Genomic DNA, 22,858 nt, shown 5'->3' with positions numbered 1-22,858 from the left:
CCAACTTGGTGTTGTCTGCAAACTTGTTGAGGGTGCACTTGATCCTCTAGTCCAGGTTGTTGGTAAAGATATGAAAAAGAACTGGCCCCAACACTGAGTCCGGGGGAACACCACTTGTGACCAGCCACCAGCTGGATGTGATTCCATTCACCACCACTCTTCGGCCTCAGCTGTCCCGCCAGATTTTTACCCAGCAAAGGGTACACCCATCCAAGCCGTGAGCAGCCAGTTTCTTCATGAGAATGCTGTCGGAGACTGTCAAAGGCTTTACTAAGGTCCAGGTAGACAACATCCACAGTCTTTCCTTCACCCACTAGGTGGGTCAATAAATACACAGGATTTTACCCAGTGTAGTTTTATTTATTTGAAGGCAGGTCCAAATCAGTCTTTTCGTATGATAAATTTCTCTTTTTTATGAAGTGCAGCAATGTTTGCTGCAGTATCGCACAGCATGGTGATGAAAAACATTATGAGTATAAAAGTACATCTTCTCTTCAAAAGTGTCTGTTTTCAAATTACTTACGCAGCTTTTTAGCAAAAGGTGCAGTAGCTATTGAGATAATTTTTCCAGCAACATCTAGAAAAATATCCTCCTTAAATAGCTGACAGTTATTTGTGTATGTGAAATATCTATAATGTGTAGAGGTAGGGATTGATTTTATTTGGTTGTTCTAAAACCATATAAAATCACATAGGATGATAAAAGTTCCTTTAAGCCAAACAAATAGGTGAAGATGTGGGAAATAGTGCCACTTCTGAATTGTCTGTCTGCCACTGATAAAGCAGCATAATGGATTTTCACAGGACAGTGGTTTCGTGCTCCCCGATATAAGAGTTTAACTTCTGCTCTATGGATTTTGTCTTAAAACATGATTTATGAGTCCCAAGAATTTATGATTCTAACAATGAATTATGTTTCTGTACCCAGGTGGGCAGCTTTCTCTTGATACTGGTTGTATCAGCACCTCTCTACTTGTACCACAGTTTCCCTGAACAGCAGACATTAAATAACAACCTATATGGTCACTGTTGGCAGCGGTAAACAAATCAGCATGATTATAATCATTTTCCTATATCAAAGCTAGCAAACAAAAAGAAGAAGATATGCAAGCTTCAAACAGCTTAATACAGTGGAGAAAAGTAAAACAAATACAAATGCAAGAGCCAGGGAGGAAAAATCCATACACATTGTCAGGGAGCAGGGTGTTTGCCGGTCTGCGTCAAGATAAAAGAAAAATAGTAACTATTCAGGTGCATATGAAAATAAAGCAACATCTCCCTCTCATCCACCTATAGCAGTGAACTATGTATTTTTTTAAAACCTCACCTCTGTTCAGAGACTTAAACTAACCTTCTGTAGCCAAAAGCTGCCCTCACAAACAGCCAAAATAAGTTCCAATGTGAATCACCTGAGCGTGCAACTTCCAAGGTGAGCGTTCTTACTGAATTCCTTGGGCTGCTTACCTCTTTAAATGAGTATTTCAATATTTTGGCAAACTGAGGTGTGGATCATTCAAACAGTTATAAATAGAATTTGCTGGAATAGAAACTGTGTGCTTGGAAAAAGAAAGTTAAATACATGTAGAAAACATTTTGAATGAATGCATTATAAATCTTATGAAACAGTAATATTTTCAGCAGTTGTGGCAATTTTCAGAGGATTTTGTTTTAATTTTGGCAGCTGTTGGGTATGGGATTGGGAACACGTTTGGCAATTTTGGAAATCTGACTCTGGTTGCATGAATGGGACCCTTCTGAAATTTCTCAAACGAAATTAAAAACGCAGTCTTTTTGGTAGATCAGAAGTGAAACTCCTGAGATGCTTTAAAGCAGGCACAAGCTGAGGGAGGGATGAGGAAAACGTCCGTTCTGCTCTCTGCAAAACAGTATCATAAAGACATGGTTGCAAGCTGACCCAAAACAGCAGTCCAGGCACTGTTCGGAAAAGGCTGAACACAGTGACTATCTCATCTCAATTAACTCCTACACTAGTAAAGAAACATGTAACTAATAGTGGTTTTACAATAATTCATCAATACTTAGAAAAAAATTGCTGTTATGGGAGACATTTAAAACATATAACTTCCTTTTAAGAAATCACAGAGATTTTTGTTCCTCGCTAAATATTTAACCAAAACGGATTAAAAAAAACCTCTGAAAAACCTCCTTCAAGCCACTAGAGGATGAGTACTTCTCCATCAAAATAAATAGTTAAGCTGTAACGTAGCTTATCTAAGCCACACTAATAAGCTATTAGACTGGTAATATAATTAAAATTCTAGCAAGTGTAAACGAGGCAGCTTGAATCCTTATTGAACACTGAGATTAGTAACTTGTTTATGGAAAGCTGACTATAAAATTATTTAAACCACGCGTATTCGAACATTAAAACGCATAAAAAGATACAGCATTTTGGAAAACCACTAGCTAATTAGGTAGGCATAATATTTTCTGTTGTACAGATAAATATTTCCTTATGCAAATGGTGATTAAAATGCACACATTGCTTATATCACATGAGTTTCCTTAGCATTTTACAGAGTATATATTTGTGTCCGCTCTGACTCAGAATGCCATGTTAATGTTCTGCTCTGTTGGTTGTGCTGGCTGACTAGCTTATTTTTAAAGTTCTCCTCTGCAAATAGCATGCTACTACATCAACAGAATTCATCATCTGATCTAGCTGTCAGTCTCAAAACCATCTTTTCCAATACTCATCTATATTGTCTTACTACTGAAAAGCCTCAGATACAGACCAGAATTACTGAACCCTTTGCGGGTACCAAGAACAATTGAAAAATAGGGGCTCTACACAACCAGTCGATGCAGGCATCGTGTTTGTTATGGCAGTTTGTCAGCTTAGTCAGCACAATGAGCATCAGCCAGGAGAAAGAGCTTGAGTAGAAGGAAAGGTGGGTCAGGTTAGAGAGCAGAACATCTTTTCAGGTTGTCTGGTTCTGAGGACTTGTTCTATAAGATGTTTAGAGAATTGGCCAAAGCCTGTTATTAACAACTATCTTGGACAACCTGTGTGGAAGGGTGAAGTCCTAGGAGACTGGAAAAGGACAAACATTTGTATTGAGAAGGAGGACAGAGAGAATTACAGCCCATCTGCTTTAACATCAAATACCACAGCAATGTGAGAGATATACGCAAGTTATTTCAGAACACTTGGAAGATAATAAGGAGACAAGTAGCAGCCTCTGTGGACTTATCAAGAGCAAATCATGTCAAACCAAATTATTTTCCTGTAGAACAAGGCAACAGATCTTGTGGATGGAACAGAATGAATGAACAGTTATTGTAACTGTTATCACGGGCAAGGCCTTTGGCACCACTTTCCATGACATTCTTATGCACAAGCTTAGCAAATTAATAAGAATGTTTCTTACGGTTGCAAAATTGGTTGGGAAAAAAGCCCAACCAAAAAGATGCTTAAGGAATAGTAAGTAGTATTTCAGTTCCAAATTGTAAGAATTTCACTGAGAGATGGCATTTAATGATAATCAGTAAAGAAAAGATGAACTTGTCGGGTAAGTACAGCAGAGGTGTTTTGTCTCTGTGTGTGGAGGGCTCTGATGAATGAGTATCTGTAGAACAAGTAACCTTAAGGAGCAGATAGTTGTCAAATAAACAACTTAATTCAAATATATGTAACAAAGGTTTTCATTTGTGTTACCACAGCGCCTGTAGGCTGTAGTAAACGTCAGCGCCCACCGTTGTTAGGGGCTGCGAGGGAAATAAACGGGCTCGGTTCGGACGAAGGGGTCGCCCCTGGCGGGGCAGCAGGGGGAGCCGGTGCGGCACCGGAGCGGCGCTGCGCGGGGGGCGGCGCTGGCGGGGGCGGGGGTCGGCAGCCGGGTGCGTTCGGTTCCGTTCGCATCGCTCGGTATTTCTGCTCGTGATACAGCTTTTAGCCGTACGTGAAGCGTAGAGGTTTGTGAAAGTCGTAGCACTTTGTCCTGTACTCCGCGGTGGAGCTCTGGGAAGCTGTTAGCTACGGCGGGCTGGAGTATGGCGCTTTTGCAGGAGCAAGTGAATAGAAGGGCAGGGAATGGGGACTGGCTTCCTCGCTGGCTCTTAACTGATTAGAACAGATGCTGTCTGTAAATCAGAGGCAGTACAACCCCCCCAAAAGACTAGCAAACTATAAATAGATTTTTAAAAATCAGCGGTAGATAACCTCAATTGGGAAAATACACAGATTGGTTTGTTTTGGGATTTTTTTTGCTTTTTTTTTGCTTTTTTGTTTTGTTTTGGCTTTGGTTCTTTTTTTTCCAATATGAGAAATGACAGGATTGATTTTCAGGCTTTTCATCTGCCTCCACTTTGGTCTTAACAGAACTTTAAAGTAATTATCAGAAGATTACACTTGTGAAACAGCAAATAAGCAAGCGATGAATGTCCCGAACAAGGAGCATCTCTTCCAGCGTGCTTGCCCAGCCCAGGGCAGCGCTCCGTCCCGGCGCCGGTGCCTAGTCATTTATCCCGGCCACGCCGAGCGGAGGCACTGCCCGGCCGGGAATGCCTACCGGGCCGCTCGTGAGCGCGGCTCCCGCTGCGAACCGCTGCGCCGGGTGCGCGGCGCCGGTCCCCGTGCCCTAGCAGCCGCTCGCCTGCCTGGGGGAGCCGGGGCGGAGGCGCAGCCCCGTCCGCTGCCACCGTGGCTCTAGCGGGGAAACGACGCCGGCCCTGCTGCGCTCCGGGACGTGCCGCTCGGCCCGCACGGGGCGCGCCCAGCCCGGCTGCCCGGGGCCCGGGGCCGGGGCGCGCTGCGGGCGGACGGCTGCCCCCTGCCGGGCGCGCCGCAGCACGGCGGCCGGCTCCTCCCCGCCCAGTCCCCGCCCGCACGTTGCCCGGGGAACGGGGGTAGGGAGCAGCCGGGCGGCCGCTGCCTCCGTCTCCTCCTTCTCTCCCCGCCGGTGCCCGCAGCGGAGCGGCATCCGCACCCGGACGCCCCGCCGCCATGCCCCGAGCCGCCCCGCTCCTGCTGCTGCTGCTGCTCGCCCTGGCTCAGCGCCGCGCCTGCCTCCCCGGGCCGGCCACCGCCGCGCCCCCCGGCCGGGACCCCTGCCTCAGCCAGCCCTGCCGCAATAACGGCACCTGCTCGCCTGTGCCGGCCCGAGGCCCCGCCGCGCCCCGCCGCCTCCAGCCGCTCCTGCCCCAGCCTCCGGCCGCCTACAGCTGCGCCTGCCCCGCGGGGGTCACCGGCACCTCCTGCCAGGTGAGGGGCGCGTCCCCCTCGGCTCCTCCCGCGGGACCTCCGCTCGGCGCCCGCCGCCCGCCCGGCGTCCTTGTGCCTGTCCCTGCCCTTGGGTGTCCCCGCTCGGTCCGCGGCCGGCTCCCGCCCGCCGCCGCGCCCCTACCCCGCCTGCGGGCGCCCCAGCCCCGCTCCGCCCCGCCCCGGCCCGTGCCGGTGCCGGTGCCCGCTCCCCCGGCCGCTCCCTCCCGCCGGCTCCTCGCGCTGCAGCCGGTGGTGCCGTTAGCGGCCGCCGCGGCTCTGCCCCGGGCTGGCGGCGGCTCCGCGCCGGTGGACGCGCGGAGCGGGTGCCGGTGCCGCCAGCGCCGGGCTCGGAGCCGTGCGGCGGGCGGGCCGCTCCGCCCGGGAGTGGCCCTCACGCCGGCAGTGACACGGACCGGGGGCTCGGTTCGGGGTGAACGAGGACGGGGCTGCGCTCAGCCGGTGCCTTCCAGCATCACCTCGGCACCGCAGCCACTCCCCACCGCCCGGTCCCGGCCATTTGTGTGGCGTTGGCTTGCCGGCAGGGGTGGGACGGGGACGGGGACACACCGTGCCCCGGGGCCCCTCACCGGGGGGGCTGCCCGCGCCTCGGGCGGCGCCGGGCTGCGCTCGGTTCCGAGAGGTCAGAACGCTCCGAGCAGCGGTGGTGATCAGAGGCACGGAGCAGTTCATCTTTCTAACGTGCGTGGTCACGTTGGGGTTTAATGTAGTAATAAACCGAATTTAATTATTGTCACGTGGAGATCGTAATCTTTTTTTTTTTTTTTTTTTTTTTTAAATCTCTGGTATTAAGGATTATAGTCTTTCTTATCGTGTTCAGAAATTCACAAAAACCTTAATCTTCCATCCCTTCCGATAAGGAAAAGCAGGTGCAGGGACAAAGAGGTTTGTACGGTACTTTCCTGACAGCAGCGTACAAAGGGCTGGATGGATTAGCTCCCATTTCTGTCAGTGCTCTCAGGTTTAGCCGGATCTGACATCGAAGCAAATGAATTCAAGTAAATTCGATCTGCTTTTTTTTTTTTCTTTAATGTTCTTCGGTAACATAGTGTCTGAACTATACTGTCGAATCAATGAAAAGGGACAGTACGTTTACTGAAGACTTAATGTGTAGGTGAGTATAAAAGTCATCATAAAGTAGGAGCGCTATGCACAGAGTTCTGTGCTTGCCTTAAAATGCCTCAGCTGATTCAGTATAACAATGAAAGTGAAAATATTTACGCTAATGAGATTCTGTAAAACCAGAGAGATGAAAGTGGATTTAAATAGATGTCTCCGGCTAATTTTAGGTTGTCCTCTTAGGAGTTTACTATGTTTCTATCGCTACAAAGAGAGAAAGAGCGTGCTGCGTTTTTGCCTTTGTTTGTTGCTGTTAGATGTGTCTGAGATCCATGACTGAAAGATTAATGACCCTTTCCAGGACTCAGTACAATGAAACGCTTGCTAGCGCCGTAACTCTTGTGAAGTGTTGTGGTTGGGGAACTGGATTTAATTGTTTTTCTAACAAAAGAAATAGGCGATATTTTCACAGCAGTTATGTTTTTTATTAACAAGTAAGAGGAGGCATACAGTGTCGTATATTTTGTTTCTTTTTATGAAATACTAAGTAGTGACCCTCGCAAGGAAAGCTGATAAATGAATGCCACTTCTAGCTATCATGTCAGCAGTTGAAGTATGGATGCCAGGTAGCTATGGGAAGTTAATATGGCTTTGAAACATAACTTAGCTAGAGAACAGGTATGTTTTTTAAAGGGGTAGTATAAATACAATATATCCATAGTTGACATTTTGCTCATTTTATTGAAATAGGAAATAAATATTGTACAAATGCATTAACTCTTGTGTTGCTCTGTCGTTCAGCCTAACAGCTTAACAAATGCCTAACGGCTTAAATTCCCACAAAGTAAGGTAAAAATAGTAATGAATTCAATGATAATGAAGAATTGAAAGGATTTAAAAATAACTATAAGGATTATTTTTTTCATATTCCTTAAGGGTTATGAGAAGACTATGGGTTAAATCAGGGGATCATTTGGATATATGTAGGCAAAAGGGCTTTTTGTCTTACTGCTGAGGTTGTTATTGAGCAGTTGGACTTGCAGAGGGGAATGCCAATAAGGGAAAAAAGAACAGGAATTATTACACTAAAATACTGAGATCATGGAAGGTAAGTTTGCACTTTTGGAATTTGTGATGGAGCTGGAGTTCTTCCGGAGCCCCACTTTCTGAAAATACAGAATTACTTTCATGTCACTTCTAGTAGTGAAGGCAATCTTTCACCAATTCGGCTCAGGTGTGTTGAAACACAGAATGAAAAAAAAAAAAGTTCAAAATGTGCCTACAAGTCAAGTGAAGTTGTAATGTAGAGTGATTGCAGTCAAAACTGGAGATTGCCACTGAAGTTTTTACTGTAACTGTTTTTGATGCACTTGTCATTTTTTTTATTCTTTTCCCATGCCAGCACCAACATCGGCATTGCATGCACATGAGATACTTCTAAAAGTTCAGAGCTTTCCTGTCACCAAGTGATACATTTCATTTGGACATAAGCCAATTCCATGATCTTATAATTGCTTTAGTAACTCGTTATTTATTTAACAACAGAAATTGTAGGTCCTCTTACTATATCCATCCCATGAATTATGCATGTGTATATATCTCACATTACAGTTAGAATATACTTTGTTTTGCAAACTTCAGGTTTGTTTTGTTATGGCTTGTTTGGTTTCACATTGTGGGATGTTGCTCTAATTTAGCTCAATTCCTCTTCATGGTTGTGATTTTTCCCCCCACTTCTCTTTACCATGCTTCTCATCTCTGTAAAGAAGAAATAGACTTAATGTGTTGAAGTATCTTAAACTTTACTGTGAGAGAAGAAATCACATGTATTCCCAAGGAAATTGTACAAAAATTATAGAGAACTCAATGGCCTTTCTGCAGGAATTTGAACTTGGCTAATTCTCAGCTTTACCCTGAAAGAATTTGACAAAATAAATTGAGATGACCTGAGTATGAGATATTAAGTTCCCTAATGTCATGGTTTAACCCCAGCTGGTAATTGAGCACCACACAGCCGCTCGCTCACTCTCCCCTCACCCACACAGATGAGGAGGAGACTTCGAAAGGAATGTAAAACTCAAGGGGTGAGATAAGAACAATTTAATAATTGAACTAGAACAAAAATGAAAGAACAGTGATAACAATGATGACAATAACAGTTATAATGAAAAAGGGAAGGGAAAGAATAACATCCAGAGGGAACACATGGTTCACAATGCAACAGCTCACCATCTGCCCACTGGTGCCCAGCCAGTTCCTGAGCAATGACCTGCCTGTCCCAGCCAACCCCCAGGCATGGAGTTGTTCATATACCAGGCGTGACGTCCCATGCTATGGAATACCTCTTTGGGTAGTTCAGGACAGCTGACCTGGTGGTGTGCCCTCCCAATTCCTTGTGCCCCTCCAGCCTTTTTGCTGGCAAGGCCTGAGGAACTGAAAAGTCTCACATAAAAGCCAGAACACGGCCCCGCACTAGCTCCTAAGAAGATATTGAAGTCCATCCCAACTGAAACCAGGACACCTAAACTTTATAGTCTCTAAATTTTTACTTATATTTTACTTTGATAAGCAGCCTTTAACCTTTATTTCTAACAACTAGTCTAATGACTAGTCTGTTTTTTGTAATGACATGTATTATCCAATAAAACTGTTTTTCTTTATCAGGGAAGTTTTATGTAAAAATTGATCGGTGTTAGTGCCCTATGAAATAATTTTAGAGACATAAGGTACAAAATTGCAAAATAAGAAATGAAAAATGTCACAATTTGCTTAAAACCACAGAATCTGAACTTAGATATTTGCATTAAATTGCATTATATTTATTTGGTTCCATGCTAGTGCTAATTTCATTAAAAGACATAATTTCATTAAAAGTTAATATTTTAAAATATTGTCATATATGCTTTGTTTTAGTTGCTGCTTTTGTTTTTGTTTTTATTTTTTTCTTCCCTCCTTTGATAATTTTCCCTCATTCTTTTCTTTGGTGCTTTTTAATATGCTCTTAATTATTGTATAGATTGTGTCAGTAATCAAAACTAGAACACAAGTAGTATCCGAGCATACTGAACCAGCATTCTGACTTTGCAGCAGTTCTCTTCCATATGGTCTGATTAGTGATGACTGGATGTTCCGCTTACTTCTGAGCATGACATAGGAGCCACTGATGTAATAGCATTTTTGAGTTAGTACTGAAATTATTATTTTAGTGGCAAAAAGATCTCTTTGGTCTTAGGGAGGATATGTTATGTTCACTCCAATGGCTACTTTTCCATACCTACAGTGGAAAGTATTTTTTTTAAATGTAACTGTGGACAGCTTGTTTAAAATGAAGTGTTAGAAAGGTGTCATGTGAGTTTAAAGAAGTCACGGAAAGAACTGATAATATAAAAACTAATACAGATGGATGGTAGATTATCTTTTAAGTTTTGTTCTTAGAATGATTATTATTTTTTTATTTCCCCTCCTGAATTTCTGCCTGATTATGTTTTCCTTTGTTCTCTCCCTTTTTTTGTACTTGTGAATGCCAGATGAATTTATTCTTGTCTTTGATCATGGTATTTGAACATTTGTATACTGTACTGCAGCGATTCCATTCTTTTGCTCTGTGTCCCCTGCTTCTATTTTTTTTATGCTGTGTTGGGGTTTTGTTTCTTTTTCTTTGAATTTCTGTCCTCAGTAGATTTCTGATAATGTGCTGTTTAATGCTGAATATGGAAATCCAGGGGTAGTAAACTGCTGTTCAAAGAAAGGTTACTGTTTCTTGACTCAGTGGTGTAATACCTCAGAGTAAGTGGTACAGAGTTTTTCATTGTCCAGGTTATTTCAGGTTGCACTGGACAGTGCTATGTAAAAGAACATCCTTTAATCAAACTGCTAAATCACCTTCATGTCAGTATCCTGATTAAATCTTCACAAGATCCTGTTTTCTGTTAAGTGCGTATATCCCTTCTGAAAGGTCTCTAAAGAATCCTTGAATTCACAATGAATTCTCTAGCATATTTTAAATGGTATTTTTTTCATTAATGAAGAGTATACTCTTTTATCTTTAATAAGAATAAATTGTATAGTTAGCAGATGCCCTGGAGTTTTCTTGTTTTATTTGGATGTAGTTTAGCCTGAGTTCTGAGGTACCATGTCATTTCCTGCTGACTAACTGCTAACTCTTGTAGTGCTTTCAAGTTGCAGAATTTAAATATTTGCATTGATATATATATATACTGTGTGTGAGAAGAGGCTGTGAGAGCTCTGTTTTTCTTGGAGAAGAGGAGGCTAAGGGGGAACTAAATGCCATTCTCAGCTGCCAGATGGGTGGTCATAGGAGCAAGACTTCTGAGATGTGGTCAGTGAAAGGACAAGAGGTGACACACATGTTATAGTAGGGGAAGTTCCAGTTAAATCTAAGGAAAAAAAATAATTCCTCACAATGATGGTGGTCAAGCACAGGAACGGGAACTTAGAACAGTTGTGGAATCTCCATCCATCCTTGGAGATTAGGAGCTTGAGTAGCCAAGGCCCCAAGCACCTTGACCTAGTATTAGCCTTGGCCAGAGCAGAGCTTGAACCAGTCCCTCAGGTCCCTTCCAGCCAAGACCATCCTATGCATCTGTTCTTTAATTCTGTATACACATACACATCTGTGTGTGTGGTTATGTTTTTGGGTTTGGTTGTTTTTTTATTTCCCCCTAGAGTTTGCATTTGACTATTACTCTTGTCCTGTTCCTGCCTCCCCTTTGCTGGATATTTCAATTATTTCCGTATTATTATAGGTATATGTTTAACATCAAGTCTAGACTGTACTTGGAAGCTGACAAACTTGTGCAGTGCAAATAGGAGTTCTAAGATGGCAACATTGCTATTAGATATCTGAAAAATCTTTAGTATTAATTTCAGGCTACTTTGTTTACAGCTCCTTTAGTCACAAATCAGTATACCCACATTTCATAGACATTGTTGAGGATATTTTTTCTTCAAGTAGCAGTTGCATGTCACACAGAACTGAAGGGTATTACTTGTTTTCAATGAGGTTTTTTGTGACCTGCAAGTGAAGTATTGTTGAGGTGCCTCATGATCTCCACGGTTGCAGTGGAACTGATGAAGTTCTGCAGTATGGTGGTGTGAGGTATCAAATATGGGGAACATTAGCGCAGAATAAATGAATGTGAAAAATAGTTTCTCCACCCCATTTATTTTAGCTATTATAACATCTGTTTTCTCTAAATGTAGTAGAAATATATTTCCAGTCAGAATTTTAAGCTTTTCAAATTAGCATCTTGCCTTGAAGCATATAATGTAAAAATATGCGGGAGAACTATAATTCAGCAATTTCCAAAGCAGTCAATAAAGAATTGTGCTGTGATTTTTGCCATGGGATCTAAACAAATTTAGTCTAAATTTCTGTAGAATAAAACTGGAATAATGTAATAGCCCAAACTGTCCCAATTATATAAGTGGTTATTATTTGGATATCTGCACACTAACCTCGGTGAATCTTTGTATTCTGTCTTTCAATGTCTGGAAATACTCCTGTTAAATCTGTTCAAAATCGCTCTTTTTAAATGCTAGTCAGGTCATTACATAGTGCAAATTATTTGGTTCTGAAAAATTCCGTCATGTAAGTGGAAGTTTCAGGTATTGGTTTTAATAATTTTTTGTAATTAAAGTTTGTAAAGAGAAGGACCAGGTGTAAAGCAATCAAATAATAGTAGAAGATATGCTATACTAAGATGCTTCAGCTTTTTCATATGCTGTATTTCATTGCAGTTTATGCTCTTTGATCTGAGAGACTTTGCAATGATATCTGTTTAAAAACTAGTATTTTTTCACTTTCCTTTGAAATACGTAACTCAATGTTGTCATTTGTGTGTGTGTAGCCCTGGAAATCCTCTTTATCGGAGCAGGTTTCCCATATACTAGGAGAATACCTTATACTGAATACAAGATAAGAAACAACAGACTATGGATGGGAAAACAAACAAACAAGAATATTGCTTAAAGTACTGGAATTGTATGACTTGATTCAGTAATACAGGAGGTAGAAATGCTCCCCTCTTTTTGAGAACTCTCATAAAATCTTCTACATATTGCCTTTCTGAGAAGTACATGCCTTGAGATCAATAATTTCAGAAATGGCATTTAGCAGGATTTCAGCTTGATCATGAGACCAAAAATCTTAGAAGATGATGCAAGAAATTCCATTTTAATAGGCAGACATGAGTCTGCTGAAAATAGTATCCACTGAACTGTAAACATAGGTTGATATTTGTTGGGATTTGGGTTTTTTTGGTATTTGCTCTCATAACTTACTCTGTTCTTGTTAAATATCAAGTCCCTCATTTATTTCTAGTACTCTTTGGGCTGTGATAATTTGTGTTCCAATTAATCCCACAGATTAATTGCATGCAAAAACTGAGTTTATTAGTTTTATTTTTCTTTCTTATTTCTTATGTCCGTGTTGCATATTTTTTCCCTCTTAAGAGTTATACACTCTTCCTCCCTGTGCATGTAGTGAAATATTTTTCTTTTCGTGGTGTCCTTTCTGAGCTGAATAGATGAGCAAATAACAATGTCCTGTTGGTTGCTGGTTAATCTCAATATAGTCTGTTTTGAACAATGCTAAATCCCATTTTTTTATGTATGCTGAGAGATTACCTGTTCTTCTGACAACTGCATTATAGTGAAGGCTTCAATAATATCCACTTTACTTTTTTTTTTTTTTTTTTAACTTTTGGTTGATATAGGTGAACTGAACTCATCAATTTACCTGGAGGTGTCAGATCGTGGGTGTGTGATCCCCGAATTGAAAGCATCCATATTTAAGTGCATTCATGTCAATTGAAAACACGTGTTTGGCAAGAGTAGGGCTAATTTCATTAAAAATTTCTTAGTGGCATTTAAGTCAAAATCTGAAGGTAAAAGCAGTTTAGTATTGTGCATTTGACATTGTAGAGCATAATTTATTAAGCTTTTAACTTGGTTCTCTGGTTTTTAAGAAAAAAAACGGTTTTGGTTCAACTTATTGTTCTGTATGGTTTTGTCAATGTATATGTTACAGGAATAATGTAAATGGTGAAATAAGTGTATCCTCTGGAGAGAAACTGTCACTCATCAATATGAGCATACAAACCACCAATTATAATTGTATATTACTAGGAAAAAGCTCTGAAACTGCACTTGTTGCAATTTTCCAACACGCTTTGTAAACAGTAGAAATGCACATTGAGATATACAATGAGAGAAGTAATATTGCTTGATAAGACCAACTCTTTAATTTGTTCTATTGGTTGGGTGTAATTCTCCTACAAAGAACTCCTCTTGCATTCAAATGCTCGTTTGTATGCCACATATGTAACGTCTTTGCGTTCAGGAACTCATATCACTGCCCTACATTATTTTTCAAGTTTGCAGTGTTGTTTTTTTTTAAAATTTTACAGACCATAGTAAGTGTAACATACTGTACTACTTAGCATTATATTCTGCTGTAAACCTGAAAAAATAGCTGTAAACTTTATAAAAAGGCTCGGAAGTTATACATCCGGACTTAGGAATGGGGGTATCAAGGCTTGGTGCTTGGAATGCTGACTGCTTTGCTGAGTCCTCTTACCACATTCTTATTTAAATTTCTCCTCTATAAATTCAGATAATCCTGGGTGTTCTAAAGGTTAATTTTGAGTGATATGGAGGCTTTAAGAATGTTAGATGAAAAGCACTTTATTAAGGAAGCATAGTATTGAATACCAGAATCTGAAATACATGTCCCAGTGGCCCTACCCGAATATATTTACCTAGTAAGGAAAAAAGCCTTCTTACGCAACGCCCCCCCCCCCCCCCACACACACACCCCACCACACACACCCCAAAAACCCCCCAAAACCCCACCAAAAGAAAAAAAATATCATTCCATTAGACTATTTCTTTGTCTGGCAAATATTTAGGCTAGCAGTCTACAGATTAATTTATTTTCATACTGTTCTTTCCCACTGGAAGCAGGGGCAATAGATCAATGACCAGTATTTTGAAGACTTCTGTAGCAAAGGTGTTTTGTGAACAAGGTGCTCTTGAATAAGTTAAGAACGGGATTCAATTGACTGTGGAAAGTAGGGTGTTATACTGAGATAAGGTCACTGAATGTTAATGATTTTGGGAGCTTTGTTGTACTTCATGTATTGGTTACAACAGCAACTGTATTGTCAGTTTGAGAAGACCTTTGTGTATCTTCAGGAACAGTAGCTGTAAAAGGAGTAACAGGATACGGCTCCTTTTCTTTACAACAAGCCTCATTTTCAGTCTAGGTTGCCCTTATGTGCTGCTTTGTAATGGGCCTAATAACTAACTGAAGTTTGTTGTGACAAATGCACAAGAGAAGGAATAATTTCAGCTAACCATGTATATTCTAAATAAACTGTGATATCTGGGAGGAAGACCCGTATGTTCTGATAGCGGTAGTTGAATAAGCCTCGTTGAGCCTGAGTGCTCAAAATGCAAATAATTTCAAGATTTGCAGATAATGTCACAAGAGAACAGAAGCTGTTAGAGAATGCTGTTCCCTTCTATGAATGAATAGCACTTAATCCCCTGAAATCAAGTTCAGGTAACTTTACTTACAAGATAGAGAGGGCAGAAATAGATATGATGCAGAGAAAGGGCAGCAGAAGTGATTAGTAGATGTGGAAAGATATGAATAACCTGGGAGAAACAACTTGTTCACTTTATACAGAGACAAACAAGAAGAGTCTGAATAAAAGGTAATCTTATGACAAGGACAGTGCTTCAAAAAAAACCCCACAACAGGTATGAGACATCAGCTAATGATCAGCTAATGTGGCTAAGGGAAATATAGGGACAGTTTTCTGTAATTTTCCAGACATAGTATGTTGCTGTGATCTCCATTTGAAGTATTTGGATAGCGTCATTTGTCCATAACGACAGTTAGGTATCACCATGAACTATATGGCAATTGTCATGTTTGTTATTCAGCCCTCATGGTTTGTGCTTTAAATTCAGCAAATCTGTAATAATGCATGCAAATTTTATTTGTGTTTTCATTAAAAAAAAATTAACAGATGTATTGTTTTTTTCTACAGAAGAAATTAGGCATTATTTGATATTTTTATCAATATGATAATATTATTTGATAATAAGAAATTATCAAAATCAAATTGAGTGAACCTCAGAAACCTAATACATGGCTTAGCTTTCATACAGACCTAGCAGTCTATTAATAACTTGTGACTGACTACATACATGTACTTCTATTGTACTAATTTTCAGGCAAATATAACTGAGCATTATTAAGCAGAACAAGGTAAAGATCGCCATGTAGAAGTTCAATTAACTTAAGAGCTAAGTAACTTTTGTGTTGATAGTCCTAATTCTGCTGTCTGGTTGCAAGAGAGCTGTTTTCTGGCATTTATTGTCACTATGGAACACCAAGGTTATGTTCCTGTATGTAGGGATCTGAGAAACTTTCTCATTTGAGAATGCCTTTGAATTTCAATGAGTTGAATTACGTGAGGTTTACTGACATAGGTAGGGTCTGTAAGACCAGATACTTGATTAATTCTTTTTAAGGCTACAGTGTACTGTGTGATGATGGCATATGTGACAACTGAAGAAAATGGTGTTGAGTCCCCTGGGAAATTAACATGTTTAATTGAAGGAAGGACAAATTGACTTAATTTACATAACTGTAATAGGACTCTAATGTTAAAATTTCCCTAACTACTGGCTCTTGAAAGTAATGGAAAGTTACTGGGTTGATGTTACAGAAATTCTTAATAATCTTTCTGAGGGTGTGGCAGGATCTGGCTTCTATAGAGCATGCTAAAAATGTGGAACATCTTCTTTTAAGGGCTGCTTGAGACTCCACTATGCCATCTCTTAAAGGTGAAATAAACTCATAGTAATTTCTCTGTCTATAAAAATAATAAATATAAGTTTAGAATTAGTTATTTTGGTAACCATTTGTGCTTGGGTTTCTTGGTGCTCCTGAAATGCAGCAAAGAAATTATCTAAGTGGAATGATTGCAGAAGGAAGCCCAGCTTCTGAAAGCCTTTCTCCCCAGTCAGCTAGCTTCCCTTGTGACACAAAATTTTAACTCTTTCTGCAGGTGAGTGAGAAAGAATGGATTAACAGTTCCAGTGAATCTGCCTTTTCACAAAGGCCTGCCTAAGAAAAGCATGATAGATTTATCAGTTACAGGTACAATTATCCAGTCCTGCTAGCGGTAGCATGCAGCAAATCAGGGTATGGGCCAAAACCTCACTATATTTGATTTAGGATTATGGAGGATTTTCTGTTAGCATGACATATTAGTGAGTGAGTGATTTAACCATATTTTATGTTCATATTAGATAATCTGTTGAAGGATACTCTGGAATAACAGCTGTGCTAGCAAACCTTATTGTGTAAGTGATGTATAGCAAACACAAATGTAGCATCTTAGTTGATTTCTGTATGATGTATATGCTTTTCGCTTTGTAATCAGTACTGCAGCAGCTTCCAACTTGGATTTCTAGTTCTAAGGATGACATTTTCTTTTCCAAAATATACTTACATCCAGTTCTGGTCTGTGTTCTCAGAGTTTCTAAGTTCCTTGCCTAGGGTGTGTAAGCAGCTCATAAGCTCTGAGAGCTGCTGGCTGGTAAAAGCACTTCCAAGCTCCTTGACACTAAGTAGGGCAGTTTTGTGAAGCTGAGAAGTCTTGAGAGCTTGTCGTGGTTTAACCTCAGCCAGCACAGTAAGCACTACACAACTGCTCACTCAGCCTCCCTGCCTCCCTTGGTGGGATGGGGAAGAGAATCAGAAGAGTACAAGAGAAAACTCATGGGTTGAGTCAAAGGCAGTTTAATGGCTAAAGCAAAAGTGACACCTGCAAGCAGAGCAAACCAAGGAATTAATTCACTACTGCCCATCAGCAGGCAGGTGTTCAGCCATCTCCAGGAAAGCAGGGCTCCATCATATGTAGTAGTTACTTGGAAAGACAAATGCCATGACTCTGAACTCCTCCCACTTCCTCCTTCTTCCTCCAGCTTATATGCTGAGCATGATGTCATATGGTCTGGAATATCCCTGTGGTCAGTTGGGGCCAGCTGTCCTGGCTGTGTCCCCCTCCCAACCTCTTGTGCACCCCCAGCCTATGTGCTGGTGGGGTGAGGAGCAGAAAAGGCCTTGACACTGTATAACCACTGCTCAGCAGTAATTAAAATATCCCTGTGTTCTCAACACTGTTTTCAGCACAAATCCAGAACATAGCCCCGTACTAGCTACTGTGAAGAAAATTAACTCCACCCAAGCCAAAACCAGCACAGAGCTTCAAGTTATCCCAGCCTTCTTATGGCTTTGAAATTCTGTGCAGTGACTCCGAGAGTGGGGCTGCAGCTCAGGGCTGCAAGGTGCTTTGCTGTGCTCCCAGATCTTCAAGCACAGCACTAGTGCTGCAGTAGGGAGAGTACGTTCACCAGAAAGCTTCCATCAGAAACATGTCTGTGATTTGGCCTCCTCTGATCAGAGGTGCCAGCACAAAGCTCTTTTTATTCAATTAACCGTTACTTTCTGATAACCCCAATGTTCAGTCAGAAGTTTCTACCAACTGTAAGAAGTGTGGTATAGTGGTATCTAGTAGCAAAAGTTCCCAGGTATTTAATTATGTATTGATTTAGATGTTAACATTGCCATTATCTAATCTACTTTTGGAGATAATTGTAAAACTTTATCAGCTGTTGATCTGCTCAGTTTGTTTTTCTCTATTTTTTTAAAATAACACAGATGGGGTTCTCTGTGTTTTTCAAGGGAATTGTAAAGGTATTAGGTTGATTTTGAAAAACTTTAATATATGGATACATAAAAGCAAGACTGCAAAGATCTGGGTCTAAATATTTGCTACCTGCGTAATGTTCATGTTAATGATGCTTTTAGTGTTAATGCTACATTAAAGTTGAATTGAGATGGCTTATGTGTGTTGACTGTGGGGTACAACTATGTAAGTATGTGTACGTAAATACGTGTCTTGAAGTAGCTGATGCTCTGCAAGCTCATCTTCTGCCTGTAGTAACTTGCCTGTTTGTTTATGGAAATAAACATCAATGAAACTAATTCCTAAGGTCTAAAAATGTTGCTGTCTGGAATTGGGATGAACAAACACATCACCTTTTTGGCAGAGTGAGATGATGTAGTTTTTGTCTTTTTCTTACGTTGGAACCTGTGGTTTACTTTTTTTAGTAAAGTATTTAGTTACATTTTTCCATACTCTCTCTATCCAAAGCATATTTTTTCAATGCACCAAATTATTTTTTGTCCTATACATCTCAAGCTACCTTAATAATCCAACTGGTTTTCAGTTACTGACCTTCACTGTTCGCTCTTTTTTTCCTTCTTCCCAGTGTATTAACAAAAAATGTCACATGGGAAAGTTGCTGATGGAGCTTGTATCCCTTATTTCAGGAGAATTTACTTTTTTTCTAAAGACAATAGTGTCAAACCCAGAGGAAACAACAGCTGATGTAGGGGTGTTTCAGTGTGGAAACTAATTTGGTTGCAGTCATTGAATTGTGGGATGAGTAGAATAGTAAGTTATTCAGAGTCCCTTTAGATCTCATGAAATAAATGGGATGAAGAAGAGTATAAAATGTAATACTGTGTGTTTGCATTTCTTTACTTAAGACATGAAATATAAGCAGCATCAGGAAAAAAAAGGAAAAAGTTAAACTTTACAGTTTGACTATTAAGCTTGTATAAGAGATAAGCTGAAATATTCACTATAGATATTCATAATAGAATAAGGAAATCAATATATTCAGACTTATGTTCTGGAATGTGTGAATTCTAGGTCTGTGGAATGTGGCTGTTTTCTGGAATTTGGCAGTTGAAGCAGCTTTGATTTAATATACAAAATATTCTCTGAGAAAGGGAAGTGCGCATTGCCGTGTTTGCTGGTTTGGAAAGGGAGAACTGGGCTACGGTCTCTGGTGGGTTGACCTTGGGTGGGACACCAGGTGCCCACCAAGCTGCTCCATCACTCCCCTCCTCAGCAGAATGTGTGTCTGTGTGGGATGATAAGATAAAAAAAAACAACTTGGGGGTCAAGATGAAGGCAGTTTAATGAAGGTAATGGCAAAAGTCATGCATGCCGAAGCAAAGGAAAACAAAAGATGTTATTCTCTACTTCCCATCAGCAGGTGATGTTTGGCCACTTCCCAGGAAGCAGGGCTTCAGTATATGCATAGTGGTTGCTCCACAAGACAAATGCAGATAACGAATGCCTTGCCCTTCCTCCTCCTTTCTCTTAGCTTTTATATCTGAGCAGATGTCATATGGTATGGAATATCCTGTTGGTTAATTTGGATCAGCTGTCCAGGCTATGTCCCCTCCCAAGTTCTTGCCCATCTCCAGCCTACTGGGCTGCTCCCGAACCACCAAGCTGCCCTTGCCTTTGACCTTCACAATGTCTGGAATAAAACTGAGTATTCTAGCTAGATGAGTAGATACCACACTGACCAATAATAATCATTAGAAGGCAATCTATTTGAAATAATTTCTATCTATGTTTTCCTGGTTTTGTTCTGCCTTTATATATCTGTGCAATTCCCAGTTCGTTCAATGCATAGGCATCTGTTCAATGCCCAATATTCTTTTCACTAGTAGTTGCAGGAATGTGATTTCTGTAGCTTCTGCTGATGTCTTTTAATGCAGAGTTGCATGAATAAAGTTAACTTCTAAAAATAATTTTTATTTTCTTTTTAGCCAAAGAGGATTCAGATGCCGAAAAAGCCTGATAGCTTCTTTTCTTGCTTGAATTGCATTTCAATGGCACTGTAGGATTTTCATTTCAGTACTGCCAGTTCTTTAGGTATAAGCAGAAATGATAGTTGGTTTGAATTTTCTGTGTCTCAGCTAGGTGAATTGACATAAGGTATCTCAAAGAATTTGACTGTTGGCCTTTTCTTCAGCACCTGCCTGTATTCCAGGTCCAAATAAATGCATTAATGATGCTGCATAGTCTTCCAGGTGTCATTCTCACTCTCATGGGTATGAAAGGACTATGAATATCTGTATTCCTATTATATGTTATGTACAGTTCAAGTTCATTCAGCAACCCAAATTATTTTTACAGTTGTCTGTATGGATTTCTAAGTTTTACTTCCTCTTTCGACAGCATTGTTCTGTAATACAGAAGCAGGCATAATCAGACATCTGGCACAGGATTTCACAAGAATAGAAATAGAACTAATTTTTGGCATCAGGGTGTGAACTGAAATGTACAAAGAGGAGAGAGTTTAGAGAAAAAATAGTAAATTTTATTTGCTGATAACTTTCCAAATATAATCATATTTTATTATTATTTCTTTTTTTTTTTTCTGTAGCAAATCTGATTTGCATCTCCGTAGTGAATGCTAGAAAATTAATGAGAGCAGTCCAGTTAGTTTTCATTAGACAAATTATGGACTTTTCATAGGTGAAATATTATTGTTCAGCAGTAGTAACTACAGCAGTGACTTAACACTGTCAGAAATGTTTCCCAACTTTTTAGTTCTGAAGAATTTAGTAAAATTTGCTAAGCACTTGATAAATTTAGTAGATTTCTCTGCCTTTGAGTATCTGCTGAACCCTGTCCAATTTTAAGTAATGCTGTTATTTCAGAAGGGGTTTTAGATCTTTATCTTTTTTAGATCTTATTTTCACTTTGGCCAATGACTAGTGTAGAAGTTGCATGCCTTTTGGGTAAGGTCATAGCGCATAGTCATCTGCATCAAGTCGGAAGTGGGAGTGAATTGCATTTATTCTTATTCCAGATCAAATGAAATGATTCTTCTTGAAAATAACTTGTTTCTCTACAATTCCTTTCCGTGAAATATGCTGGGGTTCTGTCTTTATCATTCTTCACTGCCAATAATTTTTGGTTTTATCAATTAGACTGAGTTTTTGAGGGACTAAGGCCTTAAATGAGTTTTTCTAGATGCTGTTGCACCTTGGCAATTGTTCTACTGTTTCTGTTTTGTTCTGGAAATGTATTTCTGGAGCAAGTAGATGGCTTCTATCAACAAGTTAGCTGAGGAGAATGGCTCATACAGGAAAGAAGGAGTTGTACCTGTAAATCCTATGAAGCACAGAGGCATCATTGTGAACAGATTTGTTTTCAGTGTTTTACTGTTAAAGTGAAAATGCTTTGTGGAAAGTCAGGTGACAAAAGTACTGTGCATCTCTTACTAGTGTTGCAATTCAGCTCCTTGCTCTGTTTTAACTAACTAAACCATATAGTAACTTCCTTCTCTTTCTATAATTGAGATAACTCAGTGTATCTTGGTAGTGCAAGTAAAATCTGAGGTTCAATTTTTTGGATGTTTTTTGGAATAGATTTTGAGTTATCTATTGTTGGAACTGTGTAACAGTAACTTCTTCCTAGCAATGTTTTAAATAGTTATCTACAGTGATACATTTGAGTGTAACGATTTTGCTAGTCTACCATCATTAATGTGTATATATAAATACACTAAAAATGGTGCGCCAACTGTGGTTTAATTTTTTGACAGCGGGTAGTGGTGCTGCTGACATTCTTAAAGAAGGTTATTTCTCATTAACAGTCTGTTATGCCCAGATTGTCCAGGTGCTCTGAAATTACTTGATTTCAGCAGCGCAGCTCAGAGGCCTTGCTCTGAATCCTTGAGACATTTGCTGTGCTTTATACATGTGGTAAGCGTAGTTTGTTCTAGCTACCCTTGTCTTTTATGCTTTCACTGTGCATTGCTATAGGGTGAGTTGTATGTCTGAAGTACGTGAAGATGAAAGGTTTGATATGACTCAAGACAAGATGAATGAAGGAAGAAAGAAATGTCTGCTATGCAGGCATATTTAGATTCATAATTAAAGATGGTTTCTGTTACTTTCAGCTGATTGTGGGTTGGGTCAATAGTCTGCAACAGTGATCAAGATCATATTGGTGGTCAATTCATACAAAGCAGTTCTGGCTACAAATAATTAATAGATGTAGGAAAAAATCCTACCTCCAACCTGTTTTTTTCTTCCTTGCCTCCTGCCTGATCTGTGTACATTGTCTTTTTGATCTAAAGGTTTGGAAACTTGTATTGCAAGGTTTGACTTATAATCTGCCCTAGAAATTTTCTCAAAATTTTTTCCTCAACATCACAAGCTTCTGTATCTCTATAATGTTGGAAAAAACCCAAAGCGTTCACACTCCACTCTGCAAATCACCTGATATTATGAGAATAATGTAGATCTTCAGACCACAAAATGGCTCTGTAATTTTCATTTCAAATATAGTACAAACTTTCAAGTACAACCTAACAATATGGTGACCTTTTAGAGCTCATGGAGCTACTCTTCAGAGCTGGTAAGTAATGTAGTTTTTACCCTGCTGATACTAATTTACTTTCATTATAGTCCATTTCAGATTTATTCTAGTTTTTTTAGTATATGATTTAGAAATCTAGTGCATTTTGGTCCTCCTGTATTTAGTTGTGGCAAGTTCTCAGTTTGGTCCCCCTTTTATTTTTACTTTTCCTACTTGACCTCGTCACAGGATGTTATTCCAGTGAATTGTTTAT

The 22,858-nt window shown here is 40.2% G+C and overlaps 1 protein-coding gene across 1 annotated transcript in view; it reads left to right on the top strand.

The window, feature by feature from the left end:
• The first annotated feature begins 4,857 nt into the window (after positions 1–4,857).
• DNER (delta/notch like EGF repeat containing) overlaps positions 4,858–22,858 on the top strand; it is a 139,459-nt gene continuing 121,458 nt past the window's right edge. The window contains exon 1 of the mRNA XM_037407081.1: positions 4,858–5,224. Coding sequence (XP_037262978.1) covers positions 4,967–5,224 — 258 coding nt within the window. The 5' untranslated portion in view covers positions 4,858–4,966. The remainder of the gene's footprint in view (positions 5,225–22,858) is intronic.

The sequence above is a fragment of the Falco rusticolus genome, chromosome 13 (assembly GCF_015220075.1).
Source record: "Falco rusticolus isolate bFalRus1 chromosome 13, bFalRus1.pri, whole genome shotgun sequence".
NCBI lineage: Eukaryota > Metazoa > Chordata > Aves > Falconiformes > Falconidae > Falco > Falco rusticolus.
Note: the sequence above shows the minus strand (reverse complement) of the source record. Positions and strands in the feature narration are given on the sequence as shown.